Raw genomic sequence first — 26,170 nt, 5'->3', positions numbered from 1 at the left:
TAAGATTATATATAAGTTCATAGTACCTACCTACCTACTTTGACTGCTTTAAAAAAATTAAAATATTATGAACATGTTATTTCTACCTAACTATTTTTGTCTTATGTAAAATATGTTTTTATAAATAGTTCCAAGCCCAATAGGTCGTAGGGTAGGTGCACAAAAGGGACATAAATATCATACGGAGGAGATATTCGTATTATACAAATTAATTTATGGGTACCTATCTAAATTTTAAATACATGTTGTCTAATAAATTGTATTAATTTTTGGGTTTAATAAAAAGTAACCATTTTTAATCATATGATTAAAATAATTTTTTTGTAGATATTGAATATCGTCTTATCGATAATCAACAGAAATAAAATATTAAAATATCAAATATTCCAATATTATCGTGTATTTATAAGATACAATAATAAATTGATGGTTGTACGCGTATCTGTTTAATATTATGAATGCGCGTATAATATCATATGTACATTGTACAATAACTTGTATGCTACACGATATAGATGATTTCAGATTTATAAAGAAAAATATACTACTTACCCATAACATACCTATAGGTACATATTTTTTTTTTTTATATTACGACAATTTTTGTGTTCCACAGTTAAAATGAAACCTGCTCACTGGGATCGCTGCGGGTCATCGTGTTAAACTGTTAACGAAGCTATGCCGATTTTCATCCTCGAGTAGCGACTAGCGACTGGTGACTAGTGAGTAGTGAGAAGTCGTCACTATACATAGTCGAACGTGCGCTAAATACGAATTACACGAATAAACGGCTTGAGTCTATTCAGTAGTATTTGACGTACAGTACCTATTATTATAGTCAGTACTATAATTGTACTTATGCTGTATGGTTCTTAGTTGGAACACCTACATTAATCGCGTGCGTTTCTATAATTTATTTTTCTTTAAATCGATTCAAATCATTCTTTTTCACTAAAGTACCTATAATAATAATACGACAGTCAATTTTCAGACAGGTAAGATTTTTATTTTCTGATTTTTTTTTAAATATACAATTGCAATTACGGCAATTGTCTAAATATAATAAAAGTTATAATAATACCTAGGTATGTGCGTGAGACTTGAATAATATAAAAATATTTTGACCAATTCGCTGTGAATCGAGATAATAGTGTAAATGTAATCGTGTAAAGTCGATAATAAAATATGTTTATGATAGTCGTGTACCTACCTTAATATTTTAGTTAGTTGCGATTTACAATTTGTATACTATTACTCTCTAACGTTTTACTGCAGTATAGTATTATATTCATTTCCTTTGTCATTACTCATTATTATTGTATTCAAATTTTATTCCTTCGTCATTTTACTTATTTACGAATTACGAAAAAATTTTATTTTACCCTAATATTTCGTGATTTGATAAGGTAATTCCTTAGTCCTCGTGGGTCGTGGCTTGTCAAAAGACGATTTTGCTTTTACACCAATTACGTTATCTAGTGGTATAATCCTCGAAATAAAATATGATAAACCGCTCAGATTTAAACAGACGTACCAACCAATTATCTTGCTATAAGCAGATTAAAAAAAAGGCAAGATACAATTTTTATCATCGCCGTTCAAAAGTATCATTTCTACGAACAATTTGATTTTGGAATGAAACAGAAATATATTATTACCGTTATAATAAAATAAATAAACAAAATTATTATGATTAGGTACTTTCAAATTATATGTACCTAAATATGTAAGTACTCATAAATTAGCATTAAGTTTTAATATCTTCAACAATTATTATAAAAATTATGTTTGGTTTTAAAATTATTTACTAAAACCATGTGTTCATATGCGCATGTATAATAAAATGATAAATAAATAGATAATTTTAATTTTTTTGAATAATTTATTCGCTGTCATAAATTATAACTTTGGTTTTTTAAGTATTCATCTTATTATTCATAATGTATGAACTAAATGATTTCCTGTTTATGCATTACGATTGTTGTTAATTTATTTTTTTGATGTATTTTTACAATAATTAAACATACTTAATAAACTCCAGTAGATTTAAATTAACCTATCATTTTCCGGTCAATATTATTGTTCTATAAAATGTATAGAAGGGTAAATACATTAAATACAAAATTAGTATAGTAAAATATTAATTTAGATCTATAAAAACTGCAAATTAAAGTATAACATAGTACTTAAAAGCTAAAAATCATCGTGAATTTCCAATTATCTACCTACATATTATTGATATTAAAAGTGTTTTATGTATTTTTACAAAATGGTATAAATCAGATAATTTGTATCATACACAAAATTAATAAACTTAATATTTGAAAAAAATTATTAAACGAATTCAGTATTTTGAGGAACATAAACACGATTCTTGTCTAAAAATGTATGTGGAGGGAAATGGAAATGTTAGGTTAGGAAAGAAATACATTTCTTTATTATTTTGATAAAAATGTACAGTGAAAATAAACGATGTGTCATTTTTGGAGGAAAATAGTCCCACCCAAATATCCGTATTATAGCGATCCATATATAAGTCTTTCAGATGGTTCTATATATAATAGCGGGTTTCTATTTATATAATGCATACTTTTAACAATATTTTATGACGATCATTTATTACACATTTACTCCAATCATAATAACATTACAAATTACGAATGTTAGTAATTAAACATAATAAATATTAAGCATTTAAAAAAAATTAATTATATCTTCTAATCAATCGGAAATTATTAAAACAATTACGTTATCTACATACTTACGTATATGTTTATGTTTGTATATTATTTTTATAAAATAAAAATGTATAGGTACCTTCCAGGGACGTACACACGGGGGTGTTTTAGGTGTTCAAACACTCTCCGAAACATTTGATTTTTGTAATAAAAATGTAATACTAACAAATTAAAATAACTAATGTAATAAAATTTGAATAAAAATAAAAATACTTAAACAAGATTTATAAATAAAATAAAATTATACCTATTGTATATTGACGCGATGGGTACAAGATAATTTGAAAAAAGTTCTATTTTTTAATAACTGATTTTCACCCCCCCCCCAACCTTTTTTTATTGCGTACGTCCATGAACTACCTTCAGTAAATATTATTTCTAACTGAATTTTATTAGCGAGTATTTACATGTCGTGAAGAATATAACTTATTGTTTATAATAATTATTTATCATGCATAATATTGTAGTTTTATATAAATTATTACGAATAATTATGTAATTATTCGCTGTACTTCTATGTATGTATTAAAAACGTACCTATAGATAAACTATACCTACGCATTCAATACGATGTACGATGATGCTATTTTAATGTATATTATAGTTACCTACTGCACGCTATCATACTGTATGCTGCACCCGATATAAGACTATAACAACTATAACTGTATATTGTATAACATAATACATATACCAGTTGGCACGTGCACATGTCTGCTTGTTTTAGTCGCGATCGATGCATAAAATTAAAACAACCATTATGTAATATACTAATATAGTAATGTTTGTACTTGCGGCGATTACTTTAAATCTATAGACACAACATTATATTATGTGCGCACGTGAACCGGCGAATTTCACAGATCCGGGTTTAAGTCAGGTTATGTTTAGTCTCGTTAAGCTGCGTTATTTACAGTTAAAATATATTTTCGGTACAGTGTCGTACCTAGTTAGTAATTTTCTTTATTTATATGATGTGACACATGAATTATATACCAACATCCATTTTTTCACTATGAGAAATTAATAATTATGCAATATGCTTTATTTTGATACGCGTGTATGATCTCATTAAAATAACTGTTATTTACATTTTTTAATTTTTTTTTTCTAATCAATTAAACCACAATGAAATTTTTCCACGCAAGGATTATAGTATGAGCACAGTTTGAGAACTGCTGATGTAAGCATCAGACAAAGTACGTTGGTAAAAAAGTATAATATATACAATGTCTGATATGTTGTATAATATACTGTATACCGAATTCATTGGCGCTCGATAAATTGAAACAGTGGCGTAGTTATGGAGGGGATATGGGGATAGATCTCCCCCAGAGTTTTATTTTTTAATGTTCAATGCATTGACTTATTGAGCCCCCCACTTTATATTTAACTAATAAATTATATAACCCTCCAGAACAAAATCATAACTATGCCACTGAACTGAAACGAAATGTGATTCATTAAAATAAATAGTTTGAAAAAAAATCGTTGTAGCTATAGTTAAATAAAACTGCATATTTCACTAATATTATATATTTTTATTCTTGCACGTGTGAATGTTAATCTGATTTACGTATAGTGTAGGTTTATAAGTGAAATTTATATTATAGTACAGAGAGTGGTACCAAGTAGCTACTAACAATATAAAGGTAGGTTAGTAGTTTGAAAAATTGTACTTATTCGAATAGTCGCCGTATTGAAGAAAGCCTGTTATAAAATAACAAATTTAAAAACTGAGGAACTAGCTCTTATTGTATAGTACTTACATAAATACCTATAGCTATCAAAGCTATGTAATGATTTATTGTTGAATTCAAGTTTAACTAATACATTACAGTGACTTGATGACGAAATATACTCAAATCTTGTTGTACAAGTACATTTGTAATATTTTTTTTTGTTTATTTTTTTCTCATCTTTTAAAAGTACTAAACAATTTTCTTCTTCTTTAGATGATCCTTTAAGGAATATACTACCTATTTGCTACCAGAAACTGTCTTTAAAGTTAATAATAGAAGCATTTTTCTATTAAAAAACACGTCATTATTAAACCAATTATTATTTCGTTCAGAATCTAAAACGTAAAACGTATTTGATATTGAAAGTCACTTTCTGAACTAATCCATTCTTTGCTTAACCAAAGTTCAAGGTGAATCATATATTCATATACATAGGTATAATATTACTAATCAAATTAACACACAGTTAAGTTTCACCTAATGAATTCGTGTAAAAGATTATTCAATAGGTTACCGAGACGAGGTTATCGAAATGTTCACTTTGCGGAAATCACGCGAGGTTAGATTGATAGGTATTAATTATATATTTTAATATCTAAGTGTTAGGTACCTATATAAATTTATTTTCAATTCTTTTGAGTAAAGATCTATACTTAATTAATATAACTTTGCTTAGTGCTCGGTAAAATATTATTACGTGGTATTAGTTATCAGAAAAAAGCGGATATTCATAATAATTATAGGCAGATAACATATTATATTAATTAAAAAAAACATTTTTAAATTTTTAAGACCAGACAAAAAATAAAATTGTTTGAAATATTGCAAATAATAATATATAAACGTTTAGTATTATAAACGATAACAACTATACACAATACGTCAATACAATGTATAATAATATGAATTATTCGTGTATCTGCAATGACGCAGGGAAGTTTTTTCTCGAAATTTCATTTTGATCTGTATGCTTTTATCTGTTTTTGTGTCTTTAATTGGTCAAGAATTCCTTTTAAATGAATGCTTACTGGCTACTGATATAATTTTCAAATGTATCTGATCTTTTTATAAATTATAAGAATGCTGTTTGTATAGTATCACGTGTTGTGGTATTGTGGTATTGTGGCCTGTGTAGTTGTAGATAGTAGTTATTATTATACATTTTTATTTAAATTGTGTCTACTATAGTTTATAATAATATGATGAAATGATTTTATTTATACATATGTTATGCATAAAAACCTTGGAACTTGCTCTGTTATATAGGTTGTATATGCCATATGGTCATTGAATAGGTTAGGTTACTATGATGAATCAGCTAAATTTGAATTCAATGAAAAATGATTGTATTAAAAACATGGTTTTCTGTGGAGAAGACGATATATACCTCCATATATTTATGAGGATAGTAATACTAATGTTACTTACTATAGTAGCTGGTAGCTATACCACCCGATTTAGACCGTATAGAAATAAAATAATATAAAAGACAGCAGTTATATAGTGTATTTTGGTTTTAGTGTACCTCAGTTCTTAGTTTATGGTGTACTATACTATGTAGTTAGGTATACTAAATTAAATTACCTAAACAATATTATAATAAAATTAGAACACAATTTTTTAGCTTAAAATCCCTCCTGAAATTAATTTCTAGTTACGGTCCTGATACCTACTACCATTGTTGAATCCAGACAATTTCTCTGGGAGGGGGCTCACTTTTTTTCCATGGGTGAATGGTGATACAGTCAGTAGATAGTTCCTATACTAGCAATACGATATAAAAACATTGAAATAAATAAATTATATTTTATTGAACGCTATTAAGTGCGGTAATCGTAACGAGTATTGTGCATTTAATAAATAGGTACATTTTGTTGAAAGTTGTATTTGTCAGGGGTGCGAATGAAATTTCAGGGGGGCATTTGCCCTACCCCCCTCCAAAGTATACCTGGATTCAAAACTGCCTATTACTGTAAATGATGTAAATTGGGTAATAACGTAAATGACTAGCTAATATCATGAATGATTTACATTAGTATCACTAATGTAAAAATAAAATATTTTGCTAACATATTATTCACAACTATTAGGTACTAAGAAATTATTTGAATGTCCAATATTTGATAGACAATATTGATGGTTTTGTCTAGCAACATTTTTTTTTAATTTCATTAGAAATTTAAAACAACGCTGTACTGTGCAGATACTACGTGTTGACTGAAAATAATGAACATTAACGTTATTTCCTAAACAATATTGTATACTGTCTAATTTGATCGAAAATATTGTTATTAACTATAATGTAGTTATTAACATTAATTCCATAATTCACGTCTTCAACGGAAACATATCCCTATTTTCTTGATTTGTTATCACTTTTTAATTTTTTCTGATTATTAAGAAAAGTAGGTACTATAGTACTACTACTGTAAAGTACTATTTTACTAACCAGAAATAACATTTTTCACCTAGAAACGAATACTTTCTACGTTCCGAATCCAAGCACATTACTGATTCAATAAAATTATAAAATTGTTTAAGTTGGTCTCGAATATGTAATTTTTAGTCGCGAAACAGTTTAATTCCATAGCTGACTTTTGTAGAACTATATGACAATGCACTTATATACATTTGAATAGTTGACCAACTAAACGATTTAAGTTTGTCACAAACTATTCGATCGCGCTTACAAGCTATTCGTACATTTCAACCGTGGCGCAACTAAAAATTACATGTTTATGACAACAAACTGCAATGAAAAATTATGTGTATAATATACTAACTTGTTGTCCACTTGTATTATTGTTACAGGTAAAAATATATTTTATTCGTCTATACATTCCGAGAAATAAAAATGACATCGATACCGAAAAACGTAAAATTACGCCGAGAACTAGGCCTATTCAGTGCCGTCTGTCTCATTATCAGCGTAATGTTGGGTGAGTAGTTACATATTATATAAATAAGAAATATAAATTTATGTATTAACCGACTTTTATTTGACCTTAAATCATAACAATGTACGATTTTTTTCTTTGTAGGATCAGGAATATTTGTGTCTCCGGCCAATGCGTTAAAGAACACAGGTTCTGTGGGCATGTGTCTGGTCATTTGGGCATCTTGCGGGCTGTTATCGCTTTTGGGTAAATATTTTTTAAACTGTAATTCCTTTAGATCATACAGATAATATGCATGTATTCTGAAGTTATTATTAGAATAAATGTACAATCGTTTTATTGTCAATAATTATGTTTAGGTGCCATGTCGTACGCTGAACTTGGCACGGTGGTCAATAAGTCGGGAGGTGAGTTCAGTTTCTATCAGTCTGCATTCGCTGACATGCATAAGTTCTGGGGACCTCTACCGAGTTTTATATACTCTTGGGTGAGCATCATGTACGTTCGTCCAGCCGAGGTGGCCATCATTATTTTGACGTTCTCTGAATACTTCATCCGGCCGTTCAGCATTCTGACTGACATGACGCCCGAATCCGAACACACAGTAAAAAAGACTGTCAGCATACTTGCACTCGGTAAGTGCAGACATGCAGTGTTTAAATCTTTTCTTTTTTTTGTTATTATTAACTAAGTACAAGGAATAATATCTTATGATATTTGTATCGGTTTTGTTTTAAAGGTATCATAACTTTTATCAACTACACTAGTGTCAAGTGTTTCATAAAAATCCAAAATGTGTTCACTATATGTAAAGTTACTGCCTGCATATTTGTTATAGTAGGTGGAATATATCAACTTTATCTAGGTAAGTGACTAGTATATTTTAACGACGGTTTTTGATTTCGAATATTGACTTAATTAACGTATTTTTTATTATTGTTTATCGCTGTAGGAAATACTAAGAATTTGATGACCGGTTTCGAAGGCACGACATTATCCATAGACACGCTGCCGATAGCTTTTTACAGTGGCTTATGGGCATACGATGGATGGTAAGTTATCGTGACCCCCGACCGCTGTTATAACTTGAATTGAAAAGAAAATAGTAAAGGTGATTTGTTTCGCCAAAAAAATTGCGTTCCTAGCTTATTTATATACGCAATTATATTAACTAGAGTTTTCTTCCCATGCCCTCTTCATTACTCCCTCAAATGTAATACAATAATCTAACAAACATGTCATACCATATTATGCCAGTTAGTGGTAAACTTTTGAAAGCAATTGAGGTAATACTGGTATTTTTTTTAAAATGAATCAATAATAAAGTATAGTTTTAAATATTTTAATTTGGTTGGTTTTTATAGTATTATGTGTATCTTTTGTGTAAAATACCGTTTTGCATATTATACTGAGTAGGAAATATTTTTTAAAAAATAAAGAAACTAAAGAAATGGTATAAAAAATATAAAAAAAAAATTATTTACAATAATACATACACTCGACAAAAAAATAGCTGCATTCGTTATAAATTCAGAACTCTTAATATGAAAGGCCATATAACCGTATTATGTTTTAATAAAACGCGTGCATGTTGCAGGACGGCTACAACTGTGGTGTCCGAAGAAATCAAGAATCCTCAAAGGTACATACAACTTTTTTGTGTGACTATACATTTTATTTCTATCACGGCTTTCTGTGTTCTTTTTTCTATACAACAACAACATTTTACTTGTTACAGGAACATACTGCTCAGTATTCTTCTGGCGGTACCGTTTGTTACCATGATTTATGTTCTGATGAACGTGTCGTACTTAACAGTCCTGTCGGTCGCAGAAATGACTTCAGTCCAGGCGGTAGCAGTTGTAAGTATACTACAGCAAAGTCGATACTCGATTTAATAATTGTATTCTTTTACTTAAAATAATTTTGAACTTTTTAATATTTAGGAATTCGGAACTCGAGCACTGGGAAGTTTTAGTTTTATTATTCCACTCGGTGTAGCAATGGCAACATTTGGTTGTGCGCTCAGTGTCCAATTTGGAATAACCAGGTTAGTCACCGGATCACTGTTCAAAATATTTAATTTCATGCCATACATATAATGTACATTTCACTATGACTTATTTTTTTTTAAATTATCGTTGTTGTAGATTGTGTTTCGCCGCGAGTAGAGAAGGTCAAATGTTGGAAGTTTTCTCTTACGTGAGCGTAAAAAAGCTAACGCCCGCTCCCGCTGTAGTTTTACAGGTATGCCAATAATTAAGACATTGTACTTTATAATAATTATATTAAATTTTAATTTTAATTTGTATTTTACAATTTTACAACAATTTAATGTTTCTTTTTCAGGGCTTGCTCACGTTAATTTGTCTATTATGTGGAGACATTGTGGTGTTAATAGAGTTCGCTAGCTTCTTAGTGTGGATGTTCTACGGTATCTCCATGGCAGCATTAATAGTGATGCGTTATACCAAAAGAGACGTTAAACGTCCATTCAAAGTAAACACATCATTATATTGTCGTACTAACGACATTAATGCTATCTATCACCTCTATGGTGGTGCCAAATAATGTCTCTCCCGTGTCCTACTATGGACTTATAGGATACTCTATACATCGGGGGAAAATAACGTGATGAAATTATTCATCTTACATCGATTTGATAGATCAATTATATATTATTGCTCCGGGTCGTTATAAAATTTCGTTTGTCACCTATATGGTGGCGGTACAGTTCGTAATATAATTTAGTAACGTTTTCTTCAATGTCCTACTATGGGCTTTATATATATATATGACTCAGTGCGTCGAATGTGTACATGCTGCAAAATAATATGATGAAAATATTCATCTTATGTGTGTATATTGGATCGAATAAATCGATTGTTCAGGGTCCTCAAAGGACTTAAAATTCCTACCGCATCTAATTGGATGCGGTGTAAAATTATATTAAAATAATATTATATTTTATTAATGTTCCGTGATTTATATTTCTTTCACTAGTGTCCAATTGTTTATAGGTATAGATAATAATATTTCGAATAATTAGGAGGGTATTATAAAACCTTTGTTCCGCCTGCACGACGATGATCAAATATATGACACGGCATGTTTACGGTAACGAAATGAAATCCTATATATATATACAGCTCTACACATACACACAAACTCGCAAACAATATATATATAGGTAAAATCAAATTATATATATGGCGTATAGGTATATGTTTATAGATGCCGTAACTGCCCCGCAAGAAGTATGTAGCTTCTACAAAAAAATTGTATCTTTTGTGCATGCTACGCAAATCGGTGGAAAGCTCATCGTTTTTAATCTATACGTTTTATTTTTTGTTCGATCACGCAGGTGCCAATTGTAATTCCGATATTCGTGCTCATTGTGTCTACCGTTTTATTCATCACGCCCATACTCAGCGATCCCAAGCCACAGTTCCTCATTGGTCTTGTGTTCATTCTGTCAGCGTTTTTGATATACATTCCATTTGTTTACCTGAAAAAGAGATTATCGATAGTCGGTACGTATATATAATTGTAATATTATAATATGTTATATGACGTCGTGCTTTGTATAAATGCATCGGCGAGTTATCGACATAGTAAATACTAAAGAGCCTATATATTATATTATATAGGCTCTCTAGTAAATACTATTATGAGTACCAAATATTTCGTACACGTGACGTTGTACCAAAAATCTCGATTTTCTAAGATTTAAAGTATGCGTTCTTAACTAATATAATTCATAACTTTTTTCTATTTTAAAATATAAATAAGTTTAAATGATTTTTAAAAATACTCAGATTGTGTGGATCTTAAATAATAATATATATCTAGTATTTTATTTATTTTATTCCGATTTACGGGATGATAGTAGGTTCCCTATACTCTGTCTAGTGAGAGAAAACAAAATATGATTATCTTACTCAATGAGCTATCATCGAGATCAACTCACATAGCAGTGTATCACATGAGAATGTGGCGCGTTTGTGCAGAATAACCGATTTTCGTCGGACCGTTGCGTGTTCTCTCGCTAGATTATAGAGTATATATTGTATAGCTGGTATACTATCATAAAATCATCGTTTGTTAAAATTATAATAATTATTCGTTTCCAAATAGTATTTAATGTTTGAATAATCATAGGTATACTTATTTGTTATACTGAAATTTCGCTTCCAAACAATGATTTTTCTCCGGCAGAATATAACACCTCCTTCCTAGTGCACTAAAAACAAAATAAACCAGCTTTTATCTAAACATAAATAGATTAAGACGTTTGTAGACGTTATATATTAATAGTCAATAGCACGGTTTAAGATAGTATCTAAAGCCGTGGTCAATAGCCCTTTTTAAATCGTATATATATATCTATTCTTTTTATTTTATGTAAATAGATGACTTCACTAAGTTCATTCAATACTTAATGGTTGTCGTGCCACCGGAGAAAGATGAAGGGGAGGCCGAGGAAAATCATACCGTGGAAGGCGACGAGGGTGAAACTGAGGCTCCCATGATTGCCGCGGTGGTGTGAAAATCGCCTTAATATAATATATAACAAGCCTCACTTCCGAAGGACACAGTACTTCCGGATGGTCGCGTTTTATATTACTGTACCTATAATATTAATTATGATTTATACGACTGTGGAAACGGAATGCTAATTTAAGGTTTATTTTACGTCATGTCCACGTTATATATACAAGCAGCGAATCTGTGATATTAGGATTAACAATTTTATAGTATGTATATATAACTATCCTCAAACCAGTCGTATACTACATTAAGAATAACGCCACCTAAATTGTATTAAAGATAAAGAAGTCAATTATACTACTTATCATAATAATTTATAAGTATATTTACCTAACGTTAATGTCGTAGGTACATATATATATATATATTTATATGTGTATTTAAATTCATCTTTTGTATTATTATTATTATTATTATTATTATTATTATTATTTATTATTTATAATATTTATATAAAAGGTTTTCGCCTGTGTACTATGTACATTTACAAATTGGAAATTACTAATAATCGTCTGTATACAGATATATTATATGTAGGTATATATTATATATATAAACAATATAGTTCACATTTGTAACAATTTCATCATAGTTTTATCAACATTTTTTATTTTTGAATAAAAATATGACTAAAAAATAAAAATATTTTTTTATTTTTTTATCAAATGTGTATAATTTAATATCTCACAGCTTTTGGCTTGTGAATGGTGAATAGTTTAATATTAAATTCTTATATGTAAATATATTTTTATTGTATGATGTATTTTTCTGTTCTTTATTATAATATAATTTAATCTATAATAGTTGACCACCACATATTTTATAATAAAAAATAATAGATTGAAACTGTTGTAATGTTTTTTTTGTTATTTGACACACTTTTATACTTAACAACATAATTAACATAATTCAGCGGGATTGGTTTTAAATATGAACATACAAACATATGATTATATTATATCAAATACTAATAACTAATAAATTATAATAAAACTATATACATGGCTAAGTAAAACTAAAAAGTGAAAAAAAATGATTCAATAAACTTAAGTATAAGTTAAACTTTGATCTAATTTAACCAAACAAAGTATAAAATCTAAGTTAAATTAAATTAATTGAATGAAAAAGAAATATAATTATTTTTTATTTTAGTAAACTAGATATAAAACTATTAGTTTTGACAATTACAATTTATATTGTTTGACAACAGGGGTTATAACAACCCCGCAAAGATTGAAAAATTTATATCACAATATATTAACATAATAAGAAGAGAAAAAAAAATTAACATGATATAGGTAAAAATGATACGAATAATAAATAAAATATAATAAAAATAACAGAAATAAGTCTATTAATATATTGTAAAATTAATCAAACCAATAATCAATAATAATGAAGTGTTCGACGACATTAAATTTACAATAAATACAGCCTTAAGCTTGAGTACATTCAGTTCAGAAAAAAGAAGGAAAATTAAAGGACTGAATTATGAGTTTAGAGTTGAGATTAAATGTGAAAGGATGTCACAAGTATGTCGAAAATATCAGTTATTGGTGTTTGACGATTTGTTTTTTGGTGTTTGGTTCAATATGGAAATTAGCGAACTAAGACTTTTTAGGAATCTTTGTGGTAGTTCTTTTGAAAGCTGACTTGAATGCTGGGCATCCATTAATATTTAATGTGGGCAGACGGCAGTATAGCCTTTGTTGGTGCAAAAGACCTTTTTGAAACTCTATATTTAAAAATGATCATAACTTACTTAAAAATAATAATATCAATAAAAAGCTACGTGGAGCCGTAGATAATAATCTTACTTTTAAATTATATAATAGGTCAATTTACTCTAATATCAAAACTAACAGCATACTTTTGAATCTGGTGAACAAAAATTTGCTATGTCATACGTGTGTAAGACGGAGACTACACATGCGGGTACGACGCACGTCGTCCTCCTTAATGCATTGGCGTAGTGAGGGTGGAACAGGGGGGCACTCCCTCCCTGCGTCTCAAATTGAATTCTATTTTTTTATAAAAAAGAGTACATTTTACATTAAAATCACTTTAGCGATTGGTATAATAGTTTGATTTTGCAAAGACTCTAGACGATTATCATTGATATAATTTAAAAATAATAATGTAAATAAATGATTTAAAAAAAAATCGAGTTTTAATTTCCCTCCTCCTCTTGAATGAAATCCTAGCTGCGCCTTAATGTAATATTGTGTAATTAAATAGCTAAATTTTTAATGTAATACCTATATATTATATATGTATTATATAAAGCATTCATAAAAAACATATTACCTATATGATATAAGTATGAGGGTTACCGAACTGGGTTTACTGGTGCTGGTCGTCACGGAGTCTTCCTTCCGTTGTCTTTTTTTTAGTGTCACACACATTTTCCTAAGCACGCGTCACTGATTTTATTACCACAACACGTACGAGAAAAACTAGTCAGCAGTCAAGAGTCGATCAGTTCACCATTCCTCGTACTCAGTTTATTAGTCGTACTCATCTAAAAAGCTATAATTCGATAGACGGCTATCATTACAATAGTATACATTATATTTTACTGTATGTTCTCTGTGACTGTAAAAGGATATTTCTTATTTTATGTTACGAGTTTTGAATGTTATAGGTACCTCTAGTCTCTACATAGTGGCGTAATTTGGTCATGTTTGTAGGGGAGGGGATGAAATATTTTTACATTTTACTTATACCCCCCTTCACAAAAAAATTGTATTCATTGTAGTGAACCGGTCTCTGTAGAGATTAACTCAGCATGATTTAACGACGAGGTCCACTTTGTCGTAGGTCCGCTTCGGTGATGAGAGGTTTATACTTTGTAGTAAATAAACACTTAATAAAGTTAAAATATAAAGTTTATTTACTAAGACAAATTTAAAATAGCCTGGTAAGTCGTTAGGTCTATGCGTAATTGTGGTTAAATCATGTCTAATTCTAACTAGCAACTATACGACCCTTTTTATATACAGAAAAATAATATATGTGGTACCTCCCCGATGCGCTTGCGATGGTAAACAGAAAAAAACAACTATATTTTTGTTTACCATTTAGCGAAAGGTTAGGTAAACTTAACCTGTACATCTTCGTGAAAAGTCATAACCAGAAAAAATACTACCTACGATCTAAAAATAATATGTTAATTGACAAAAACATAAAAATAGTACGAGTATAATAAAATAACTTATACAATTATTAGTAATATACAGGCCCGACTCAAGGGGCAGGCGACATAGGCCCACGCCTAGGGTGGCATTTAATATTTTTGTATATAGATAAAAAAAAATGTTCGATGTAGTATGTAAGGAGTGGCAAAACTCAAGTTTGCCTAGGTGTGTTTAAACACTTGAGCCGGTCCTGGTAATATAGTATCCTAATTGCTCAAGGTGAATACCTAAATAGTAAAAACCGGGTTACTGCATTATCATAAGCATCTCTTTTCAGTGCAATTAATGTATTTACGCATCATGTGACACGGAAACAAATAATTACAAAAATTCAACAATATCAGTAAATAAACGTAGTTAACCAGTCTTTTTTTAAAATACGACACCCAAATCACCCTCCACTCGTAATTACGCCAATCGGTATACGTATATGGTGTATATGTAATAGTGAAATGTGTGAAGCAAACGATAATGTTATTTTACAACAACTTGAACACGCATATCCATTTTTGATACAATTAAAAATAGCTTTATAATATATTGGATTAAAAACCACGTTGTTAGTTAAACATTGCTTTTTTACCTATTATTGAAGAAATTAATAGGCACAAATTGATATTTTCAATACATATTATACATAGTCGCAATGCCATTATTCAAATATTATATTCCTATTAATATTTGGAAGAAAACGTGGATGGATAAAGTTTAATCAAAAATTCAAAAGACTAACTGAAAATATTGGGTGCTCCAAGTTCTAGCATCGCTGATTTTTTTTTTTTTTTATCAAAGTTATACCAGTGCATATTATGACTGACCGTGAATAGGTCATATCAATATTATACTCGTAAAATATTATTTATCTAGTTTATAAGATTATTTCATTTTTGTTATTATTTTATTAAGTCATATACCTAAATATTTGTTTAAGATTTAATTGTATTATAATAGATAGGTATAGTTAAAATCACTTCCAGTTCGAAAATATAGTTGGAAATTTATTAAAAGTTTCAATGAGAAATAAACATTTTTAGCATCAATATAATATATGATATGAGCTATAAATAAGCGAATATAATATAACAGGAATTTTTAACAATATTTTTTTTTGTTTTTAACCTAACTTTTCCATATTATATACTCGACAATTTATCTTCCGATCTATCAAAAAATAAATATATATAATAATATAATCTTATAAATTATTAAACTATAATTTAATATTTGTATAACCCAAAATTAAGTACCAGATATTTTAAAGTAGTGTTGATAACAAGTATACACAGAAAATTTCTTATTTCATCTCACAATAATTTTTGTTTAACACTGGGTATTGTAAACATAGCAAAAACTTTTAAAATAATCATTACCTAAAACATTTAAAACAAGATTAGGTAATTAATTCTACTTAGAATCGAATAATTTTCTTTTTAAAAATCAATTTGGTTTTAGTCCTAATAAAAGCACTGACTAAGCCATAGCAAACATAATAAGATCTACTTTGTATTAGATAAAGAAAAAACTAAAAAGTATACATTAATTTACTTAGATAGTTAGATCTAGTTAAAGCGTTCAACGCTGTGAATAAAAATAAACTTTAAATACAATGCAGGAATGCAGAATATAGGTATATCCGGATCTGCTTTAATCTTAAGAGGACGTATATTTTATTTTCATCTCAGAGTGTTGACATTTTTAGATCCGATTCCGTCCTGCATAAGTTCACATATCCATATAAAATATTATTAAATTATATTAATTTTATGTATAATAAATTTTAATAAAAATTTAAAACTTATATTATTATAGAGCGTCACGACTTGTGGTGGAACGGGTTTATACACTTTAGGGTGGGTCAGGGGTCATCTCCCAGCGATTCATCATCGCTGTTGAGAGGAAGTGAATGATTACATACATGTAATTTAAGGGTGGATGGAGGGGAAGCGTGTCGTTTAAGGGTGCACGGAGGGGGGTCCCGCTGCGCTCTCTGGCGATCAAATTAACCGACCACTGCTGTGGCATACCTAAGGTATTGATCTCGGCGATTTTACCAAGGCCAAATTCGTGAATCGCTGTCGTCGCCGCCGCCACTGTGCCAATGCATCGATAACGAAATATATTATACACTAACACAAGACACTTCGTACACGTCTTACCCACTGAAATACGTATAGCGCCCACGCGCACCCACATCACGTCACATACCTGCAGCAGTTACTGCTGCACTATGGGTCAGCCGCTGTACTTGTCGCTGTTGGCCACCACAGTCTTCCTGGCCACTTTTTTGGCCACGTGTCCCGTGTCGACAGTCGGTTGGCCGGTTGACAGCAGTTTTTATGACGCGATCAAGCGAGTAGTGTACGGTAGCGATAACGTCGACGACTCTGCCGCTGCCGCCACTGAATCATCACCTCCACCGCCGATTTCATTGCCGTTGTCGTCACAGGCGAGTATATATTATTATGATATATATTAGACACATATGGTTTAATAATGTTGATTGACGATATTATAAATAAGTAGGACATAAGGTCGATTCGTACATTTTTCATTCTGTGTCATAAATAATCCAATATTTCACTTTTTCCATCCATTTTATTTTTTATGACCTTCGAGAATTATTTTTTACTTTTTACCAACACTTATGGAACCCTATTGTAAGAGGCGTAAACTATATAGGATTGCAAGGCGCGGCAATGTTTCGGGGCTCCGAACTTGGGGGGCCCTTGACCTTCATAAATACCATTATTGTATAATGTATATACAAACATTTAAATTTTGTTTTAAAATTCGCGTTATAGTCGTTATACCATCTTAGAGAGTAGAGAATAAAAAGTGTAAAACACATATCATATTTCATACAAAAGTATGGGCAGGACTTTTACATTATGTTAATTGAAATAAATGTAAACAAAGAAAAATGAATCAAAGTTAGGTACATTAAACTTTATTTTATCGATATGAATGTATGTATTTTTCCCGAAAGTCTAAAAACCTGAAACCTTTTATCCGACGATTATTGTTCCCAAAATAAAAAAAATTTAAAAATTTTGTTATTACGAAGAACTACAGTGGCGTATTTGCTATATATATTATATTTTATATCTATATAACTAAAATACATTAAATACAACTATTTCTATACATTCTAATCTATATATAATAGGTTATCATTTGTTCATGCAATAAAGAGAGTATTTACGAAAAAGTAGAGTAGTATCTTTCCTTTATCACACTTTACCGTCGTTATTACGACATATATGCGGATATGCCTTTTTAATATTTAATTACATTACATAATTTATTACGTTATTATAATACTTATTATTAATTTTATTAGTTAATTTTTATTTTTATACGTATTATAATTTATTGACTTTAATATTGATTCAGGTAAAAGGTGTACGGGAAAAAAAGTTACGGGTTTACGGACTTTTGGGTAACATACCATTCGGGAAAAATACCGGTATAGTTTATTATATATTTATCAAAGACAAAACTTAAAGTTGTATATTGTATTTAATTTTAAATATAAAATATTGTTTTACTCAATCATAACCCATTACGCATTTATGCATAAACTTATATTTTTAATAAATGGCTCTTAATTGATATGAACAAACACAGGACATTAACAGGCCCGTAGAAGTAGAAGGATGGCCAAGAAGTCCGATACCCCGCCTCGGACAAGTGAGCGGGGTAGCAATAAACACGGTCGGACAACCTGTGATTTTTCACCGGGGAAGCCGTGTCTGGGATGAGAAGTGAGTTTAACTATCTTGTCCTTTTTTTCCAGAATTTGCATAAAATATTTATCAAAATTGTTTAGCTCATTCAATGAAACATTCCACTACCAACATATAGAGGAAGGTCCCATTTTAACAAACGCCATTGTCACTCTGAGTCCGAAAACTGGAGAGGTTTTATCCAGCTGGGGAGCAGGTTTCTTCTACATGCCTCATGGCATCACAATAGATCGCCAAGGGAACGTATGGGTCACAGATGTGGCTATGCATCAAGTGTTTAAGGTTAAAAAACACCACTTTTATAATATATTATAATTTTCTGCTCAAACGCATTTAAACTCATTCACAACGCATGTTGACATATAACGGAATAATGGTGATAAAAAAATAAACAGTTTTCGCCCGGAGCGCCCAGAGCGTCATTAACCTTTGGCAAGAGATTCGAGAACGGCAAAGGATACAGGACATTGTGTCAACCTACTTCTGTGGCCATCGCTTCCACTGGTGAAATTTTCATTGCAGACGGATACTGCAACTCTAGAGTCCTAAAGTTCACAAGCAGAGGAGAATTGCTACGAGTTTTTCCACATGCCAACGGTAAATTACTTTGCAATATTTAAAATAAAATAAAAACTAATTCATTTTGAGCCATTTTCATTGCAAATCATGCTGTAATATCTAGTAGTTAATTCAGTATTGGGAAAGTTTTGTTCAAAATTTAAAAAATAATAGGTAAAATTTTTAATTCGATACCTTTTCTAAAAGATAAATTAACTTGGATTGAACTTTTAGTTTAAAAATAAACTTTCGATTTTTATGTCATTTACAGTCACAATAAAATATAAATACTAAAAAGCATATTTAAAAACCAACAAAAAGTGACGAAAAAAACGAGAATTTTTAAGGACCCAGATTTTTAGTAAAATGTATTTAGTTTATTTTTTATATATATATATATATATATTTAGTTGCATGTTGAAGTTACATAGTTATTACAAGACTAATAATTATAGAAAAATTGTTGATCTAGACGGCTAAGAAGTTCGAAAAATAATTGTAAACTAAAAGTATTCAGTAACAGTTACTGCTTAACAAAAACCATCAGTTTAATTTAAAAAACCGAATAATGTATTTGATTTTATTTTATTTTCTTATTTTCTATTAGTTTTCTTGTACTTATTACATTTTATTTAAAATAATTATAATATACCAAAATAAATTAAATTAAATATAAATAATATTTAATAGTAAATAAGTATGGTATATATTAATATATGGTATACTTACATATTAAAATAACATTACATCTTTCTTTAACTTAAATTTGAGATTTTTTTATTTTTCCTCCCCTTAAAGTGTTACTTATGGCCTATGGGCGCCTATTTCCCATTCATGTACTTCTTAAACAAAATTTATTGTGTTTTTACTTGTTTGAATACCTATATAAGTACCTATAATTAGGTATTAATATAAATTTCAATATAATAAAAAAAATGTGTATGAAAAACGATTCATAAAATAATTTTAGTTATGAAATGCTCAACAAATGATTAGGCAAGAGCTAAAAATTATCAAATAACTATACCCATATTTTTATACTCTGTATAGTCCGATGATAATCATATAGATTTTAGATGATTTATAAACGTATAGTCGGGTATAGGAGTATAATATTTTAGAATCTCAAGTACCTATTTTGCAATTATAGAGCAGGGTACCTAGCGTTTTATACTTGTGTTAAATCCACACAGTGTTATAATTTATTGTGTTATTAGAATTTTTAAGCCTTCAAGTACCACACAGTCTGGCGTTGCTCGAACAACACGACCTCATCTGCATTGCTGACCGCGAAGATATGAGAGTCGTGTGCAGAGGCGCCGAACTTTCGACCGAAAGTAAAGAACAGGCTCCGTTAACGATTCAACAGCCAGACTTGGGACGTGTGTACGCGATAACCAATCACGGTATGTGTTTTGATGTAGCAAAGGGGTGGAATAGCTGGTTTATTAATGTGTCATTTCGCTGTTTTGCTATCTTACAAACGTTTTTTTTTTTTTTAATTTCGTTTTAAGGCGATCTGATTTACGCCGTCAACGGACCTACGTCACCTCTGATACCGGTACGAGGATTTACCATAAACCCTATGACCGAGAACATTGTTGATCACTGGACACTATCAAAAAATGGAGTGAGTTAATGCGATAATCGTCTAATATAATAATATATTTTTTAGATAGGAAATTATTTTATCACGCATATATAAACGCATATACCTACCTACCAAATGAGTTTGTAAATATTTTAATAATTTGTCTCGTTTAAATCATTTAATGTCATAAACTCATAACTCATAGGTAGGCATGTAAACACTGCCGAGCTGCACTGCTTATACGTCATTATATTATTATAATATAGTAAAAAACATTTAGTAATTACTAATTAATACCTACCTTATTATTTTATTGCTTCTTGTTTTTCAGGCTATTAATGTGCCGCATGACATAGCGATATCGAAAGACGGATCGTCGTTGTATGTAGCTTCCATCCATCCAAACCGTATAGTGAAATATACGATGGCATCAGTTACTCCATTAAAATCCGAATAATTCTCAAAACTCAAAATATTCTACACACAAAACTACACAATAACAATATTTATTTTATTCCATAGAATTAGGACACAATATATTCATTATTCGATTATTGTTTAATGAATATACAACAGTATATTGGATGATCCATTAAATTAACGATTGAACAATTAATTTAATAAAATTATTAAGTATATTGTTACAAGTACCTAGCCAGTAGAATATATTTTCCTAAATATTGTTCGGCTTACTTATAATAAGTATAATTTAAAAAAATAGGTACATAATGCATACGCATAGTGTGTGATTATGCGAGTATCGGAGTATGTTATGTACCTAAGTACCAATAACCTACATTGAAAATATATTGAATAGGTACGTTGGGAATAAAATTATATTATTTTGGTCCCTAAATTATTATGCTGCAGTTGGCAGTCGTTCGTGATCACTATTATCTATCGCCTAGCTGTTTTCATATTTCATCTATCGAAATTTGATAATGTATAAAATATAATAAAGTACAGAATTTTACCTACATTTATGAGTATTCGACTGTACAAATACGTATTACACTAAATAGTTGTTTAATATTTATTCATTATAGTATCAAACAAAAGTATAATGATATAATAAACAATAATATGTGTAAAAATATATTATACATACATATATAAATGACCTTTAGACATATTATTATACAAATTTGTAAAACATATATTATATTATATTGTACCATTAAATAGTAAGATTTTTTAATAGGTAGGCATACTATACATAATATAGACCTGACAGTGTTGTGGAGTATCTATTTGAGTAAAGTTATTCAAAAGTTTTACAAACATTTGATTTTTATTTGAAAAAATGGTTGGTAATGACTAGTGACTCAGGCCCGGCGAGTTACCGAGTTAAACTCGGTGGACTGACTTAGTAATATATGGCTGAAAATCGTTGAATATCCCAAACTCTGTTACTCTTAACAGCAACAGCTCAAAATGTATTTGAATTAATGGCTATATATTATTGAAAAATTTGGCGCTAACATTTTTAGAGCCGGTTAAAATCCTAAAACTAGGTGGGCCGATACTTTGCCTATCCGGCGCTGCTAGTGAGTAATATTATGAGCACATTGCCCACTGATTTCAAACGTTTCCGATTCATCATACCACATTTTATATGCTTTTTGAGATACCTACTGAAATGTAATTAATGATTACAATATAATAAAACATAATAATAACTTTTTATAATTATTTTAAATTATTCATCTGATGCTTTGCACTTCATCTTATGGCGATATAATATAATGTTTCTTATTTGTGATAAAAATTAATTTATTATAGTTTTTGGATTGTTATAAAAGTGGTATTTTGATTCAACTGTTGTTTATTAGTTCGACTCATTAAATTATTATATGTATTAAGCTTTTCATGTAAAGTATATGCTCTTGGGTATCTGTTTGGAACTTTTACCCAGAACTTTGGTAAAAAAAAAAAGATTTTTATAATGAAATATTTGGGTACAAATTTTAGACTCGTTGATTCTACAAATAAATTGATATAAATGATAGTTTTTTAGTATAATTAATTGAAAAAAATAAAAATACATACATTGGAGGAATAAGGTAACTCATTTCCTAGATACTCCAGAAGATCACTCACTACAAAATATCTTTTAGCCATGCAAAATAAAATTTTTTCGTAAAAGTCACAGATTAAAATTTAATTTTTGAATACACCTGGATACTAATTAACACCGATGCACCTGAAATGATTTTACATTGTAAATTACTATACATTTAATTTAATAAAATGGAAGAATTAACAAAATTGTAAGTCAATGTTAAATCAAAATTTTAAATTTCAAAACTATTAAGAAAAAAATATCTGATATGTTGAGTTATGGATAAAAAAAACTTGGATTTTAGCATGGATAGTAAGATTACCCTTAGTCTACAATAAAATGGTTTTGTATTTTAAATTATAGAATTTTATTTTATTACATATCTTAGTGTATACCAGTCGTAGTTTATTTAATTATAAGTCTCAATAGATGAAATAATCTACTGAGAGAATTACATAAAACAGTATAATAATAATATATAACAAATAACTGGTATTGCATTATAAATAGTTTTATAATTAAAGTTTCCTACTCAATAAATACATTAAATATCAATAGTCAGACAAGAAGAATGAGCCTTAGAATTAACTGTTTTTAATAGATTTCTGAGGGTAGAGCCAGGACCACACTCAAAGGTATCTGGGAAATCAGACCCAACTGGACGTTCATACAATATGTGTAATGTCTGTTCCCACTTAACAGGTTTGTATATTTGTTTAGGTAAATTTCTATAAATTTGAGCACTGTTATGATAACGTTTTCCATCAATATTTGAATGAACGGCTATCAGAGGTTCTGCTATTTTTATGTTACGCAATGCAGCTGCAAATGGTTCAACAGCAGGGCGCATGAGTTCCGTATGAAATGCACCAGAAACATTTAACCTTTGCATCTTTCTTAGGTTATATTGTTTTAAATTTGATTCTAAATACTTTAATGCCTAGAATAATTATAATAAATCAATAAATATTTTGTATACAATATTATGCTACTAATTTAATATTTAGTTACAATCTTGTAAGACTAGTTAAAGTGAATTTCAAAAAAAAAAAAAATTCCCATTATAAAAATTAATCCATTTTAATATAACATGTTTACTCTATGGCTAAATAAAAACTAATAGTAATTTAATATATGAATATAAATAAATAACAATAAAACATTAATAATTTGTAAAACATAGGTAAGGTAGGAATATTTAATATAATTAAGGAATAATATTAAATACAGTGAAACTGCAATAATATGACAAACTTCCATTTAATTAAATAGTTCTGAGAACCACAACTAAGTAGTAAGTTAGAACAAAATTTATGTAATTATATTTGATGAATGTCTTTAAAACATAATTTCTAAGCCAATGAATAAAATGCAATCACTTTTATTGTTTTAATGGATATAAATGATATAATAGTTTTTGACTGGATTTGACTTTTTGACCAATCTTAACAAGGCACTACATAATAATAGTGAAAATAGGCAGAGCCGCCCAAAATTATTCAAAGCCCTCAAAAAATAATAATAATAATATATAACCGATATGTCATACCCTCAAAGACATTGTCCTCAATAGTTTTTGTAATAAGTAATTTTACTTTAAGGTTACTCAAAAATCATGAAAAAAAACGATGTTAAGTGAAAAAATGTTATCTATGTTGAGTGTGGGTCTTAGAGTGAAAACAAATATTGCACTGTTGTCCTCTTAATTGTACAAATAATACCTTTTATACCTAAATATTTTATTGTATTATTAAAACTATTAATTATCATTAAAAAAAAAATTAATTTTTATATTGTGGATTTTTGGATTTTTTTCCAAAGACCAATTAAATACTTCTTACTTCTAAATGTCCAGCAACCACTTTACAATCAGGATTCAAATAGTTTGATATAGAACAAACAGGTTTTTCAATTCCTTTATCCAGACACCAATCTCTGGCCATTTTCAAAGCATATTTTAATTTAGAATCTGGACTTAAATAAATGTTTGCCATCCCACCCGGTTCAATTTCAGATGCATAATGCATTGCTTCAGCACGTACTTTTACTAAATTGACCGCTGAAAAAATTAAAGAATTTTTTAGAAAAATAAAACTATGATATAAAAAGTTATTTATTACCTTGTTCGAATGAAAAGCATCCAGCAAATGTAAGCGCAGCAAATTCTCCAATACTATAACCAGCAACAGCCATACAGTTTTCAATGGCACTAAGTTTCTCTTCTTTTAGTTTCTCAACTGCACCTAAGGAACACACAAAGATGGCTGGTTGACTATAGATGGTTTGATCCAATTTAGATTTTGGTCCTTCCAAACAAAGTTTCAATAGATTATACTTCAGTATTTCACTGGCTGCTTCGAACATCTCTACAACCTGAGGAAACACTAACAGATTTTTTCCCATACCCACAAACTGGGTACCTTGGCCAGGAAACATGAGTATTGATGTTTCTTTGGGGTCAACCTTTGGCCGTAGAGCATGCTGCGCTTGAGACTGGTTTTTGTGAGGTACATATGAACCTGGTTGTAAACAACAAATAAATTAAGAAAAATACTGTTCTAAATATGTAATTCAAACCTTTCGGATATGGGGATGTTGTCCAGTTTTCAGTGTCTCCTACAACAGATGACTCTTCTGGGACTGTCCCATCTTCCAACAATTTTTTTATGTCAGTTTCATGTGTGTGTTTTGAATCGTTGTCAATTGACATGAACCTTAGTTGTGGCCCATAATTTAAATATTTTGATTCTGACGAAGAACTGAATAAGGTATTTATTAAGCGTTTAGTGGACGTTTTTTGAAAACAGCCATACAATTGATGACACTTTCCAATTAACACCATAGTGTTCTAAAATGTTCTTCAATCGAGATCTATATTTAAAAAGTAAAAAAAATACGATTTTTAAACATTCACAATCATAAACAAATTGAACAAATTAAATTTTGAAATAATTAAATAATTAGTTAATATTAATGAATACCAACGAAAACGAAAATGTAATTCTGTGATACTGATATCACAAAATATTTTGAAGCACGTGAGAAAATACCACACAAAAATCTTTTGTTATCTATGGTGATACCACTA

At 29.3% G+C, this 26,170-nt stretch overlaps 3 protein-coding genes across 4 annotated transcripts; 2 read left to right on the top strand and 1 right to left on the bottom strand.

The window, feature by feature from the left end:
- Window positions 1-716: 716 nt before the first annotated feature.
- LOC114132113 (b(0,+)-type amino acid transporter 1-like) lies at window positions 717-12,512 on the top strand. Of its 2 annotated transcripts, XM_050201537.1 has the most exons (13): window positions 719-995; window positions 7,292-7,419; window positions 7,522-7,623; window positions 7,737-8,012; window positions 8,117-8,242; window positions 8,330-8,429; window positions 8,975-9,019; window positions 9,116-9,239; window positions 9,324-9,427; window positions 9,528-9,624; window positions 9,727-9,876; window positions 10,742-10,910; window positions 11,790-12,512. In XM_050201537.1, exons 2-13 carry the CDS (start codon window positions 7,335-7,337, stop codon window positions 11,924-11,926), a joined length of 1,515 nt encoding a protein of 504 aa, XP_050057494.1. In that variant the 5' UTR covers window positions 719-995; window positions 7,292-7,334; the 3' UTR covers window positions 11,927-12,512. The 2 variants fall into 2 exon arrangements, 1 of the variants encoding a protein (XP_050057494.1); XR_007604350.1 differs by lacking the exon at window positions 11,790-12,512 and having other exon boundaries at window positions 717-995; window positions 9,727-10,634; window positions 10,742-10,771.
- A 4,655-nt stretch (window positions 12,513-17,167) lies between these two features.
- On the top strand, window positions 17,168-21,999 carry LOC114132119 (peptidyl-alpha-hydroxyglycine alpha-amidating lyase 2-like). Its single transcript, XM_050202269.1, has 7 exons — window positions 17,168-17,571; window positions 18,753-18,889; window positions 18,955-19,153; window positions 19,267-19,468; window positions 20,647-20,835; window positions 20,944-21,059; window positions 21,352-21,999. Exons 1-7 carry the CDS (start codon window positions 17,353-17,355, stop codon window positions 21,475-21,477), a joined length of 1,188 nt encoding a protein of 395 aa, XP_050058226.1. The 5' UTR covers window positions 17,168-17,352; the 3' UTR covers window positions 21,478-21,999.
- Window positions 22,000-23,425: 1,426 nt separating this feature from the next.
- Window positions 23,426-26,092, bottom strand: LOC114132116 (probable malonyl-CoA-acyl carrier protein transacylase, mitochondrial). Its single transcript, XM_027997509.2, has 4 exons — window positions 25,660-26,092; window positions 25,203-25,601; window positions 24,924-25,141; window positions 23,426-24,022 (listed from the first exon to the last, which is right to left on the bottom strand). The coding sequence occupies exons 1-4, from the start codon at window positions 25,922-25,924 to the stop codon at window positions 23,627-23,629; spliced, it is 1,278 nt and encodes a 425-aa protein (XP_027853310.2). The 5' UTR covers window positions 25,925-26,092; the 3' UTR covers window positions 23,426-23,626.
- Between the last annotated feature and the right edge of the window lie 78 nt (window positions 26,093-26,170).

Source organism: Aphis gossypii, chromosome 2 (genome assembly GCF_020184175.1).
Source record: "Aphis gossypii isolate Hap1 chromosome 2, ASM2018417v2, whole genome shotgun sequence".
Lineage (NCBI taxonomy): Eukaryota > Metazoa > Arthropoda > Insecta > Hemiptera > Aphididae > Aphis > Aphis gossypii.
The sequence above is the reverse complement of the archived record's forward strand: the minus strand, read 5'-3'. Positions and strand labels throughout refer to the sequence as shown.

What these genes read in the sequence shown, in the direction of transcription:
- LOC114132113 (XM_050201537.1), top strand. Translation starts at nt 7,335, where the DNA reads ATGACATCGATACCGAAAAACGTAAAATTACGCCGAGAACTAGGCCTA. An exon ending in TTATGGGCATACGATGGATG is followed by an intron (nt 8,430 to 8,974) that starts GTAAGTTATCGT and finishes TGCATGTTGCAG; the next exon opens with GACGGCTACAACTGTGGTGT. An exon ending in GTCCAATTTGGAATAACCAG is followed by an intron (nt 9,428 to 9,527) that starts GTTAGTCACCGG and finishes TCGTTGTTGTAG; the next exon opens with ATTGTGTTTCGCCGCGAGTA.
- LOC114132119 (XM_050202269.1), top strand. Translation starts at nt 17,353, where the DNA reads ATGGGTCAGCCGCTGTACTTGTCGCTGTTGGCCACCACAGTCTTCCTG. An exon ending in CTATGCATCAAGTGTTTAAG is followed by an intron (nt 19,154 to 19,266) that starts GTTAAAAAACAC and finishes AAAAATAAACAG; the next exon opens with TTTTCGCCCGGAGCGCCCAG. An exon ending in GGACACTATCAAAAAATGGA is followed by an intron (nt 21,060 to 21,351) that starts GTGAGTTAATGC and finishes CTTGTTTTTCAG; the next exon opens with GCTATTAATGTGCCGCATGA.
- LOC114132116 (XM_027997509.2), bottom strand. Translation starts at nt 25,924, where the DNA reads ATGGTGTTAATTGGAAAGTGTCATCAATTGTATGGCTGTTTTCAAAAA. An exon ending in ATGCTTTTCATTCGAACAAG is followed by an intron (nt 25,142 to 25,202) that starts GTAATAAATAAC and finishes TAATTTTTTCAG; the next exon opens with CGGTCAATTTAGTAAAAGTA. An exon ending in TGGTTGCTGGACATTTAGAA is followed by an intron (nt 24,023 to 24,923) that starts GTAAGAAGTATT and finishes TAATTATTCTAG; the next exon opens with GCATTAAAGTATTTAGAATC.